Here is a 12,962-nt window from a genome sequence, read left to right as displayed (position 1 = left end):
AGGTACTGTAGAACTTTGATTAAAAAGGCACTTTTTTAATTTTGACCCCGAATGACTCGACCACCAACAGATACATTTTGAACATTTTATATTTGCTGATAGTTTTGCTGCATACAGACACCATTTTTTCATGAAGAAACGAGAGAAAATTCCAGGGCCAATCGCGGTACACCTCACATGCTGATTGCTTCGTTTCTGTGATGTCAGTTTATGCTGATCCATTTTCCCAACAATTTAAAGTATTAATGCATTGAATAATTATGACGTTTTGCTCATAACAAGTTAATTGCAGAATATACGTTAGTTAAACAGCGATTTGTAACTTTATAACAATATGGCATTCAAAAACCTACACGTGTTGTACAAAATGCAACTGCGTGAGTAACCGAAGGTTAATAAAAATTGATGAAATTTATTCTAGAAAACTTTATTGATGTCAATCGAAAAGAATGGCTTTATAGAAATTTATGCGTAGTTCAAAAACCTATAAACTAGACTTTTACTACGCAATGTATATGTTGAAGAATAATATTTCCTCTTACAATTTGCTTTTACTGGCACTTACTCAAATTAGTAACAACCAACTTACCCTTACTCAGTAATTTCATGAAAAAAAGGATCTATCAAAATTTATAGGTGCTGCTATTTTGTTCAAATTTTGTAAACTTATTCAATTTCCAAAATATTTATGAAAACCAACGCACTACGCAACGTTAACCAATAGATGAATTATGTTCCGAAGACGTGTCGATTTCTATCTCAAAGAGCAAGACCGTATAACAAAGGTTCCTTTCACCACTAGGTGGATTAAATTGGGTTTTACCTTTGTTATACTATAACAAAGGTTTAAAAATTGGTCGAAAAACACGAAATCGATCCGAGGCCCGGAGGGCCGAGCCACATATACCAGTCGACAGGGTTCGACGAACTGAGCAATGTCTGTGTGTGTGTATGTGTGTGTGTGTATGTGTGTATGTGTGTGTGTATGTGCGCGACGCAACTTTTCTATCGCCTGTTTCTCGGAGATGGCTAAACCGATTTGTTCGCTATTACTTTTGTTTGAAAGGTATTATTGCCTAGCATATCACTATTGAATTGTTTCGCGGTCCGACATTTCGTTTGAAAGTTATAAGTAAAAATGTAAAAATTACGTGACACGATTTTCTCCAGAACAACATGACCGATTTCAACGATCTTAGTACCAAATGAAAGCTCTTGTTAACGCTAAATTTTTCGGGTAAATTTTATTGAAAACAAACAAGTAGTTTAAAAGTTATGCTTAAAAAACCTGTTTTGACAAGGTAATAATTATCGCCTGTTTCTTAGAGATGACTTAACCGGTTTGGGTGCTATTAGTCTCATTTGAAAGATAACATAACCTAATAGATCACTATTGATTTGTTTTTTGATTGGACGTTTAATTTGAAAGTTATGAGCAATTAAATACAACACATAAAAATTTACAATAATATATAACGAGATCATCTAAGATAATTTATCTAGTTTGAATTATTTTGGCATCAAATTAGAGATTTTAATGCTGTAAATATATCTGCAAAATTTCAGAAGAATCGATTTTGCCGATCAAAAGATATTAACCCTCGAACACTCGCGCCAACTTTTGTAATACGATTAGTCGCGCGCACAATGGCCCAAAGCCAAAAAGACATGCGCACTAGAATTTTGACTGGGAAAACTTGGTTTTAGGTTTATGGAACCTTTGGAAGAATTTCTTGAAATTGAAAGTTCTATCGTCTGGTGCAATTTAAATTTTGATTAATCCCCCTAAAAGTGAAATAAAAAAATTATTTTTCTTCAGTTTCAATATAACACATTGATGTGTTCTGCAAAGTTTTAGAACATATTATTACAAGAAATTTTGTTGAATACAGTAACCTTCTATCTATTCAGCGAAGATATAAAAATCTTATTCATTATATATGAATTTGTAAAATCAGTTTTTTCTATTTAGCTCTTTTTGTAATTGTTGTATGACTTTTTCATGTATTACAAAATTATATAAATAGTAAAAATACACAACTTTGATGAATATAGTATACCTCTATGTTTGTTTGTTTAGGTACTGTAGAACTTTGATTAAAAAAGTGCCTTAATTTTGACCCCGAATGACTCGACCACCAACAGATACATTTTGAACATTTTATATTTGCTGATAGTTTTGCTGCATACAGACACCATTTTTTCATGAAGAAACGAGAGAAAATTCCAATGCCAATCGCGGTACACCCCACATGCTGATTGCTTCGTTTCTGTGATGTCAGTTTAAGCTGATCCATTTTCCCAACAATTTAAAGTATTAATGCATTGAATGATTATGACGTTTTGCTCATAACAAGTTAATTGCAGAATATACGTTAGTTAAACAGCGATTTGAAACTTTATAACAATATGGCATTCAAAAACCTACACGTGTTGTACAAAATGCAACAGCGTGAGTAACCGAAGGTTAATAAAAATTGATGAAATTTATTCAAGGAAACTTTATTGATGTCAATCAAAAAGAATGGCTTTATAGAAATTTATGCGTAGTTCAAAAACCTATAAACTAGACTTTTACTACGCAATGTATATGTTAAAGAATAATATTTCCTCTTACAATTTGGTTTTACTGGCACTTACTCAAATTAGTAACAACCAACTTACCCTTACTCAGTAATTTCATGAAAAAAAGGATCTATCAAAATTTATAGGTGCTGCTATTTTGTTCAAATTTTGTAAACTTATTCAATTTCCAAAATATTTATGAAAACCAACGCACTACGCAACGTTAACCAATAGATGAATTATGTTCCGAAAACGTGTCGATTTCTATCTCAAAGAGCAAGTAAGACCTATAACAAAGGTTCCTTTCACCACTAGGTGGATTAAATCGGGTTTTTTTCTGTTACAATGCAAATAATTACAACTTTCAAAGAAGAAAAATAAGAAAAGTATCGCCAGTATTTCCTATAACAATTTCATTATTCTTTCATAAAACATTAATCGACGGAATCAGCATCAGCAGCAGCAGCAACAATCCCAGTTAAAACGGCTAGTCAAATCAGCTGATTGAGTTCGCTCTCCGACGACACAGCTATATCTTTCTCCGTGGAACTTCTCTTGACAAAAATGACTCCGTGACGAGAAAAAACACCATGCAGCTTTCCATCTTTTTTAAGCCGTAGAGCTTTCGATCGTAGATCACGCATTGCCGGACTCAAATTTTCGTTGATATAGATGCGCTTATTTACGGAGAATCCGATGTCGAGAAGCGACAGCTTCCGAGAACGTAGGTACCGTGAGTAATATTCATCTCGTTGAACTGTGATGGCAAACTGAATAAGCACCATGTAAACTGTCCCAGCAGACGACATGCCTTTTGAGAGTCGACGAATGTCTACAAGCGATAGCTTATTATCCTCATACCCCAAGCTGCGGCACCATGAGTGAAAATATTTCATCAGGTCTTCACCAGCGACGAATGATATCCCACTAACGATAAGATCAGTTGATCTCTGCGACTGTTCCAAAGCCACCGACATTTTAATTTTATTCCTCTCGATCTTTTCGGTTAGATTGTTTATTGATCGACTGTGCTCCTTACGAAGCTTTTCGAAGTCGGCTGCAATCTCAGATTTGAGACTGCTGAGAGATTCTCCAAGCTTATTGAAATCATCTCTCGTGATCTTTTGGAATGATTCTAGATGAGACCGCATAATACTGGCAAGCTCAGAAACACTCATGTCGGTAGATTTAGAGACTGAGTTACTGCGCAACTTCTTGTTCATAGTTTCGTCCGTCATTGCGGATCACCGACACTTAACAACCACAACTAAAAACTGCTCGAATTACAATCAATTGTCCACAGATTTCTTTTCTGAGACTCTAATTTGGCGGAATAATTCAACTAAATATAGCACTTAATCGTTGAAATTTTTTCTAGTATCGAGCGGTCCCGTGCGTAACGGTACTAAAACTTGCACTTAAGATATCACTGGCGATTTATAACTCAGGAAGTAATGATCGTTGCACTATTTACATCAGAACGACAAATTCTACGTGCGCTTCATTCTACAATATGATTACGATTACGATACGATTACGATACGATTACGATTACGATTTATAGCCGCAAGTTGGGCTTTGAGCCAGACGCAGCTGCGCTCGTTTTCCGGAGTAAACCACAGCGCTTTCGCAGAAGTCGAATCATGGCTCATCAAAGCCTCTTGATTAGCAGCCACGTTCGAAGCCATTTTGAAAAAACTTACAACCCTGAGTGTCGTCTGTTCTTCAGAAGGTGCGGGAATAGAAAGAAAGATTCTAGCCGCCAAAATTAATTTGAACCCAGTGCTTTTTATCCTAGTTGCATATGTAAAAAGCAACTGAGCGAGAAAAAATTTGTGAATACAATCTGTAGTAGTTCTTTATAATTCTACACTTGTGATATAATTAATTCGCCGCAAAAGATTTCAGAACATGAAACAATATGATTTGCATGTCTGCATTCTAGTGCCATAGATGTCCTCTAATGGCACCCTTGCCTCTGGATTTGCAGTAAGAACAGCCTCATTTCCATCCCAAGGAAGACGTGATGAGGAACCTACATGTATTTGCAATACAGAAGCAACAGTTACTATCGAGTAATTTTTGATCATTTCTCCCATCGAATCCACTAGGAGACCGAGTATCAAACTGTTCACACGGTCCAAAATGCGGAAGTGTGTGAGAGAAATGATGTATAATTTGAACCAAGTAACAACCCTCTCGTTGGATGCAAGGGCAACTCAAACACTCAACTTAAATCGCTCTTCCCTCCAACGGAAAAATTATCACCGGGCAAACTTGTATATGAATACTCATATTACCGAAGAATTGTGGTAACCGCCACAGAACAGCATTTGCGCTTCCTCTATATGAAATCACCAAAAGACACAGCGAACAGAACAAGCCTGCTCACTTTGATCGATCAGCTGACAAATATGAGAAGATCACCCAGCATGAATCTGTCGCACAACGTCGGATCGGATAAACGCAAACAAATTTTTCGCATGTGTCGACCGAACGTTCGTGCGACAACTCCTACCGGGTAGTGGCACACTCACTGCTATTTGTGAAGCTGCCCATATAACTCAATGCCATATTGTATGAACGTATTGAGTTTTATCGAACCAGAACGTATGCGTTATCGTTCTCAAGACAGTACGAACACAACAGAGTTGTCTCACCACCCATCCACTAGTAAACGCAAGGAAGCGCCATACCAAGATATAGGGCAGTAGTAACAGTGAGAGCACTTTTCCCCCCTGATAGAAACTGCCCGACAAGAATCATCCGACCGAAAAATTCTTAGCGGGAGGCTTCGTTGTCAGAGGGGAAAGGAGCAGGAGACAGATACATACTAATCCAGAGCGGTAGCTGAGCTGAGCCTTCGCGTCGCCCGAGAGTATCGCACACCTATCTTTATGCGTACCATACTACTAATACGTGGTACAACAGCAACTTTGCCGATGAGATTGTTTTTTATTTCTCTGCTAGCCCAATGAGACTCAGTGCAAATGCGCCTGAGTGGCGCATATAGGGGTGTTCAAGAAACAGTACAAAACAATCACTTACATGTCATAATTTATTTATGATGAATGTCCGTTCGAACATGACGATTAATAATTTACCTGATTTGGTCCTTGGAGGGGCAAGTACACTTACTATCCTGCGATAATTTTATAAACCTCATCCCTGTTTGGTTCCATTTAGGAAGACTTTCCGTTCCGAGCAATTATCCCTGGGTGAACGGAGAATCCGCACTGATGCGTGCGTAAACAGATGTGCCACCCACTTACTACAGCTGTGGCGCACCGTTCCATATATTTACTCCAGCACGATCTTCGATCTTCACTAGAAAAAACACTATGCACAAAAAATTGCCTCAGTTTCTTCACTTGCACTCTCTGTGCTTTAAGCCATATGAGATTACTTGATTGAGAGATGTGCGAGAGGCACTAACACTACAAAAACTGTGACTTGCATTTTTAACTATTATTTTAGCTAATTTACCTCTTGTGTCAAGCACGTCAATAAAAAATTCAGAGATGCAGTTATTCAACAAAAAATATCTGGATCAGGTGTTCTTCAGTAATTTTCTCCTGCTCGGGTAATCTTCTTGTGCAAATTAACATCAATGCCCCCAAAAGGAGCTTACGATCGTGGGAGTTTATAAGGCTTGACTTCCAGCACACCGAATACGGCCAGAACGCACCCATTCGGCCAATGTGCAATCTATACGCTATACCCATAAAAATGGATTTCTGTCTGTCCTCTTTAGGAGGGGGAGGCTCCCATACAAATGAAACACAAATTTCCTTATAACGCCAGAACGAACAGTTTAATTTGTGGCAATACGAAGTTTGTCGGGTCAGCTAGTGCAGCGTCAGTGCCCAGTACGGGTAACATTGACCAACGGTAACATTGAAAGCGAAAGTTTTGCCTTTCGGTGCGGTTTATTTCTATGCCAGACTCAGGGGCAAGCGTAAATGTTTGCACATGGAAAATAACAACCATTGTACGTCGAACGTGCGATGGGAGTTAGCTTAGTACATGTGTGAGAGGTTTCGCGCGCCAACTGAAACTCTCATAGAACTTAACCCTCTAACGGGCAACACCGTAAAAATGATGCGATCAAGCTAATGACTATTTTATCATGAAAGTACACACAAAATAACCTTAAGTTCTGATTTTCATGCAAAAATAATAATCTGGAGGAGCACCAGGTAAGAAAAAGTCCAATTTCATTTTTTCTTTTTTCATGTCAAACGCTCTGCCCAGATATTTTTTCAATTCAGATATATTACAAAATTAAAATAATGCATGAAATTTACTCATAGAAACATTTTTTAGGTCAATCATTTTGTTCTAGATGTCCTTTTCCTTCAAAAGTAAAAAAGGGAATATTCGCGCAATAATTATTTTCGGAATTTTTCGAAATTTTTGTTTTTGAAAGATGATAACTTTTGAATGCATGGTCAGAATGTTATGATATTAGTATCAAAATGTCAAGAAATTTGTTCTGAACACATTTTGCGTGTTGCCAGCTAAAAACAAACTTTGTATGCGGCTCTGGAGCTCCAAAAACGAAGGCCGTCTACAGACGGCCTTACCCGTTAGAGGGTTAAGTTCCGCTCTACTCTCTCTTTGTTTTTCTCAGCAGCTGCTCTAGTACTTCTTGCTACGAGCAATTAAAAGCTGTTATAAATACGGGCGGCAACGCCACGAGCAGGGGTCAGATAATTAAAACTCAAGTGGAAAGTGCAAGAAATTTATCCCCCCCCGGTGGGGGCTAGATTTTTATTCATGTAGAAAACATGTAGATAGTGATTGTAGTTTTAGAATAAACTTCTACACACCAAAAATGTGCTTTTTTTTATCTCCGTAGCGTTTAAGCTACATCTCCGTAGCGTTGAAGCTACACTAGTGTTTTTAATAAATTCTATGTACATTTTGACTTCGGTATTTCATGTAATGTCTGGATCAGGTATTCTTCAGTAATTTTCTCTTGCTCGGGTAATCTTCTTGTGCAACTTAACATCAATGCCCCCACAAAGAGCTTTCGATCATGAGAATTTATACAGCTTGACTTCTAGCGCACCGACTACGGCCAGAACGAACAAACGTTTATTATAAATTTTATGTACAATTTGACTTCGATATTTCATGTAATATCTGGATCAGGTATTCTTCAGTAATTTTCTCCTGCTCGGGTAATCTTCTTGTGCAAATTAACATCAACGCCCCGACAAGCAGCTTACGATCGTGGGACTTTATAAGGCTTGACTTGCAGCGCACCGACTACGGCCAGAATGGGTTCAGCCAATGTGTAATGTTTTTAATAAATTCTATGTACATTTGTAACTTCGCCTTTCGTTCCTTTCGACCCAATCGTCCGTATTTGGAACTCTGTGGCTGTTAATTCAATTCTAATGACTTAAGCACCACTTTCCTAATACCGGTAAGGCCACTAGAGCACTTTAATGTCCGGCCAAAGACTCTTACCACCGGGCGGGTGTAGCAGAATTCAGACCACAAAGCCTACCAAATTACTACGGGAATCGTACAACGAACACAGACCAAATCAGAACCACGTTTACCTATTTTCACTTACCATGGAGACGCATTTTCATTGAATTTAGCGGTTAAATATCAAGCAGGGTGAATGTAAATTTATTATCAAACCGACCAAAATGCCGATATCTTTCCTACTTTTCTTGGTTTTATTCATCTAACAACACATCACGACCCTAATCAAATTAATTTGTGCAATTCTTACTAGCTATCTCTTTTGGCGCCACTAACTCACGCCAAACTTGTCTAATTCACTGTTTGCTTTTTCTGAGCTCAAAAACGTGAGTGCTTACCGAACCCGGGTTCACAAGTGTCCAACGGCGGTCGGGAGCTCCCACGTAGTTTTCTTGGCGAGCAGTATGTCCAGTGGCAGGTCGTATATGCTAGGTGGCGGTACCGCGGCCGATGATGACGACGGCCAATAATCTTACGGGGTAGATACGTCCCCGGAACACTGTAGGTGGAGAACCAGCGGCTTGCCAAACAGCACGACCACAATCCACCCTCGAGTTTCAAAACCAAGATTTGCACCCACGTTGAATTGGTGGGTACACAAACTTAACGCACTCACGTTAGTTTTCTAATACCACTTTTTAATAATTTTCCTTCTTACCTGAATTAGCACAAATCAATAATATAACCAATTTTCTTATAAATTTTGCTTAAAATTACTCTCGAACGCGCACTGTAACAAATCGGAAAAATGAAATTTTCAAGCACATGTTGGTCGTCCAACAATCAAACGCATAACACTTTTCCATTTAACTTCCAATCTGTTCTGCATATATAACCACTGCTCGATAAAGTAAAAGTAGACGTTAACTCGAGTACGGTCTCCAACAAAGTGAAAGAGTCGATCACGCTTTCCACCTCACAAGCGATCGAAAGGTATTCTCGTGCTGTGTTCTGATTGGTCGTTTCCTATGTACCTATATACCTATCTGCTTATTAATAATACTATATGGGAAATTTCTAGAACTTTCCCGAATGATGTCATAACGTCGATACAACGTGGCAGAAATACGCCTCTATTTATACCATCAAGTAACATTGTGGATTCTGTCTTGTCTAACGTTTTACTACTCTTCGCTAGGTGTCGCTTTAACTTATATGCAACGGTGCAAGTCGTACCCACACAACGTTTCATTCGAAATCTTTCTGACTTATCATTTGCTAACCTGAACTTGCACCTAAACTTCAATGTACCTAAACACATGTAACAACTGAAGTTTTTGGAGCGTCTTAGTAGAATACGAAACCTAAAAATAAAAAATAAGAAAACTTATCCAATTTAATTCTACTATGTGTATTTTATTCACGACAGATACGTATTTCGCCTACGACTTAAACTTAACGAACTTAAAGTTCTCGAACTTCTAGTTCGAAAACAGACACTGAGGAAGCCTGCAAGTCGTAGGCGAAATACGTATCTGTCGTGAATAAAATCCACATAGTAGAATTAAATTGGATAAGTTTTCTTATTTTTTATTTTTAGGACATGTAACAAGTTATATTGTTACACATTTTGACTTTGGTATTTCATGTAATGTCTGGATCAGGTATTCTTCAGTAATTTTCTCCTGCTCGGATAATCTTCTTGTGCAAATTAACATCAATGCCCCCACAAAGAGCTTACGATCATGGGACTTTATAAGGCTTGACTTTGACTTCCAGCGCACCGACTACGGCCAGAACGAACCCATTCGGCCAATGTGTAATGTTTTTAATAAATTCTATGTACATTTTGACTTCGGTATTTCATGTAATGTTTTTAATTATCGTTTAAAAAGACTGATTATTTAAATATGTAGTTGTAAGGAATAGACTATAAGGTTGACAACTTGTTATCTGTATTAGTATTATAAGCATGAATTGTATTTGTAATGAATGTTTTGTATCTTACATCAAAATGATGATGGAGTCTTTACGCCCACTTGAGGCAAGCTTCACCTCAACTGGGCTTTTTCCCATCCTATCACAAATTCATGTAAGGTAAGGTGGATTAAATAAATAAATAAACAAATAAACAAATATTACCTTACCTAAGACACATGTTTCAAGAGTAAACACTACTTTTATCGGATAAATATACTTACTTTAGCAAAAAGCAATTTGTTTGATGGTGAATCTTTTCCGAGCCTATATTCTGTCGTTGAGCATGCATCCATGAATGTTTGCGCTATAACGTTTAAACAGGCATCCACACTCGGAGTTTTATTGATATCAAAAATAAAGTCCGGATTTTTAATGAAATTCACCCAGAACCTTAATGGAAGGCTTGAAAAACAATAGCATACGTTACCATTGAAATAAATTTAGGGTTTATCATAGTTTACCTGTTTGATTTCCATGCGTGAACTACATCTGAATCTGTAATGCCGTGACGCGTAGCTGCCTCGTCCAATATATCAAAAATCCATTTAACAGCTGGTGGCAACATACTGTTTACAGTTAAAATTATACCAAAAAAGTCATCTACAAATTTTTGAACGGTTCCCTTGGTTGCTAATAAACGTGTCAAAAATATTTCTGGTATAGCTTTATGAGTTCTTTCATGTGAGCTTTGTTGATTACCAATGAACGTTTTATCGTCTATTGGCTTTACTAAGTGATACACACGAGCATCATGATGTTGCGATTGTTGTTGGAAATTTAATAAATGGTTTTGTTGTAGTGGTGGTTGATGAATAACATCATCATTTATAGAGATATGCGACGATGAGTTATTAATATAATAACAATTCGTATTTGATTGCTTATTAAAAGTTATAAAACTATCACTCTGTTTGATGATCAACGACATAATTGCGGATTCTTTAATGCCATAGTGAGCAAGCGTATTAATACGTTTCCACCCACAAGCCATTTTAGTTGTTAGATCTTCATCCTATTGTATCAAAAATTTCAGTTTAATGTTTTAATTTTTAATGTAACTATAGACTAACAGACGTAACATTTCAATCAAATTTTCTAACGAAACATCGTTTATCAACCACAGTTATTCCACAATCATGGGACACACACAATTATGGGTCATTTTAGCTTTTTCTGCCAATTAATGCGTGAATATTATACTAATTGATTGATGTAATTGTTACTCATAAGTAGCATTGACAATTTGATCAATCATTGGGTGATATTCAAACGGAAATTAGCAGCTTAAGCTAAAATGACCCACAATTGTGCGTGACCCATGATTGTGCACTGACTGATGTATATACTATTTTCGAGCGTCTTACTAGAACTCACTAATTAACGAGCAAAAATGGGGAAAAATATCATTTTCTCTTATTATATTATTTATGCGACCTTTATAGATATGCGTATTTCGGCTACGGTTTGTAGCCTTCTTCAGTGTGTGATAAGTTTTGGACTGCGACGAGCATAGCAATCAGGATAGCTTTTATATCTCATTCAGGTAAACATATTGTTACAAGCAGATATAGTGTTATGTAAAGTATTATATCCAACAATTTCGATTATTTATTTCTTTTTTTTAGAAGCTGAGGAAGAATAAATGCTTAATGCGAAAAATGTAGATTCAGGCTAACTGAAAAGTTCTTGATATTAGACCAAAAATAGAAACTTAGCGAAGGTGAGAGTTGAACTCACCGCTCTCAGTTTCTAGTCGAGTGTCTTGTTTAACCAATTACACCACCAAGCTGTCTAGAAGATTCTATAAAATATAAAGCTGTGTTAGTTTTCCGTTACTATTAGGTCTGTTTTCTGTGATTTATGTTTGGTTTACTTACAGAAAATTTATCGTTTCATCGTTAACATTTGTAGTGTCTATCATTAGTTGTCTGGACTTGTTCGATGTGGATTAGACTGTATGTATCAGGAAGGAGACAATTAATCTATACCTATTAAAGTAAATTTCTGTCTGTCTGTCTGTCCGTATGTTACTTATAAACTCGAAAACTACTGAACCGATCGGCGTGTGACATGCAGGGGTTTTTGAAGCCAGGGAAGGTTCTTATGATAGTTAGAGACCCCTCTCCCCAGTAAGAGTGGGGGGGGGGGCTCCCATACAAATAAAACACAAATTTCTGCGTAGCTCGAAAACTAGTCTAGCAGATGGAACAAAATTTGGCAAGCGGGGGTTTTAGAAGGCAGGAATTTTTTCTATGGCGAATTATAACCCCTCATCCCAGTGATAGGGGGATAAAAACTCTCATACAAATAAAACAGAAATTTTTGAGTCAAAAACCAATCGAACTCGAGAAATTTTAGACTCTTCCATAAAACATTTATTTATTTATTTATTTATTCCCTAACATCATCGGACTACTTGGTCTACATGATAAATTCACTTTACATTAAATTACGCAAACGACACTTAAAAACTTCACAACTAATCGAAAAATCAAACAGATGATACACATTGTTAAAACAAACACACATTGCACGAATAGGTTCGTTTTGTCCATACATTGTCCGATGATAGGGCAGGCGTAGAAAATCTGTTGAACGCAGAAATCTTGATGTAGCAGTGATGCTTAATTTCGCCAAGATGTTCGGAGCATCAATTTCACCACAAAGCAGCTTCGCAATAAACATTGCTCGCAAGTTTCTTCTCCTTTTCGCCAAAGTTTCCATGTCCAGAAGCTTGCAACGGTCTTCGTATGGGGGAAGTTCGAGTGGATTGACCCACGGTAAACGGCTTAAGGCATACCGTATAAATTTTCGTTGTATGGCCTCAATTCTATTGGACCAGATTACGGTGTAGGGGCTCCAAACTACTGCAGCTGTTTCCAGTATCGAGCGCACTAACGCATAGTATAGTGCTCTCAGGCAATAAGGGTCTCGAAACTCTTTGGCAACTCGCATGATGAAGCCAAGATTACGAT

The 12,962-nt window shown here is 37.3% G+C and overlaps 1 protein-coding gene across 5 annotated transcripts in view; it reads right to left on the bottom strand.

Moving 5' to 3' along the window:
* The window catches only part of LOC128734284 (plexin-B), a 748,132-nt gene that overhangs the window by 220,789 nt on the left and 514,381 nt on the right, over nucleotides 1-12,962 (bottom strand). For all 5 annotated transcript variants that reach the window (XM_053828386.1, XM_053828387.1, XM_053828388.1 and 2 more), the window contains 2 exons: nucleotides 10,449-10,999; nucleotides 10,209-10,389 (listed from right to left, as the gene is read on the bottom strand). In XM_053828386.1, the coding sequence (XP_053684361.1) occupies nucleotides 10,209-10,389; nucleotides 10,449-10,999 (732 nt within the window). The remainder of the gene's footprint in view (nucleotides 1-10,208; nucleotides 10,390-10,448; nucleotides 11,000-12,962) is intronic.

Source organism: Sabethes cyaneus, chromosome 2, assembly GCF_943734655.1.
Source record: "Sabethes cyaneus chromosome 2, idSabCyanKW18_F2, whole genome shotgun sequence".
In the NCBI taxonomy this organism is placed as follows: domain Eukaryota; kingdom Metazoa; phylum Arthropoda; class Insecta; order Diptera; family Culicidae; genus Sabethes; species Sabethes cyaneus.
This window is presented reverse-complemented; position numbering and strand designations above follow the sequence as displayed.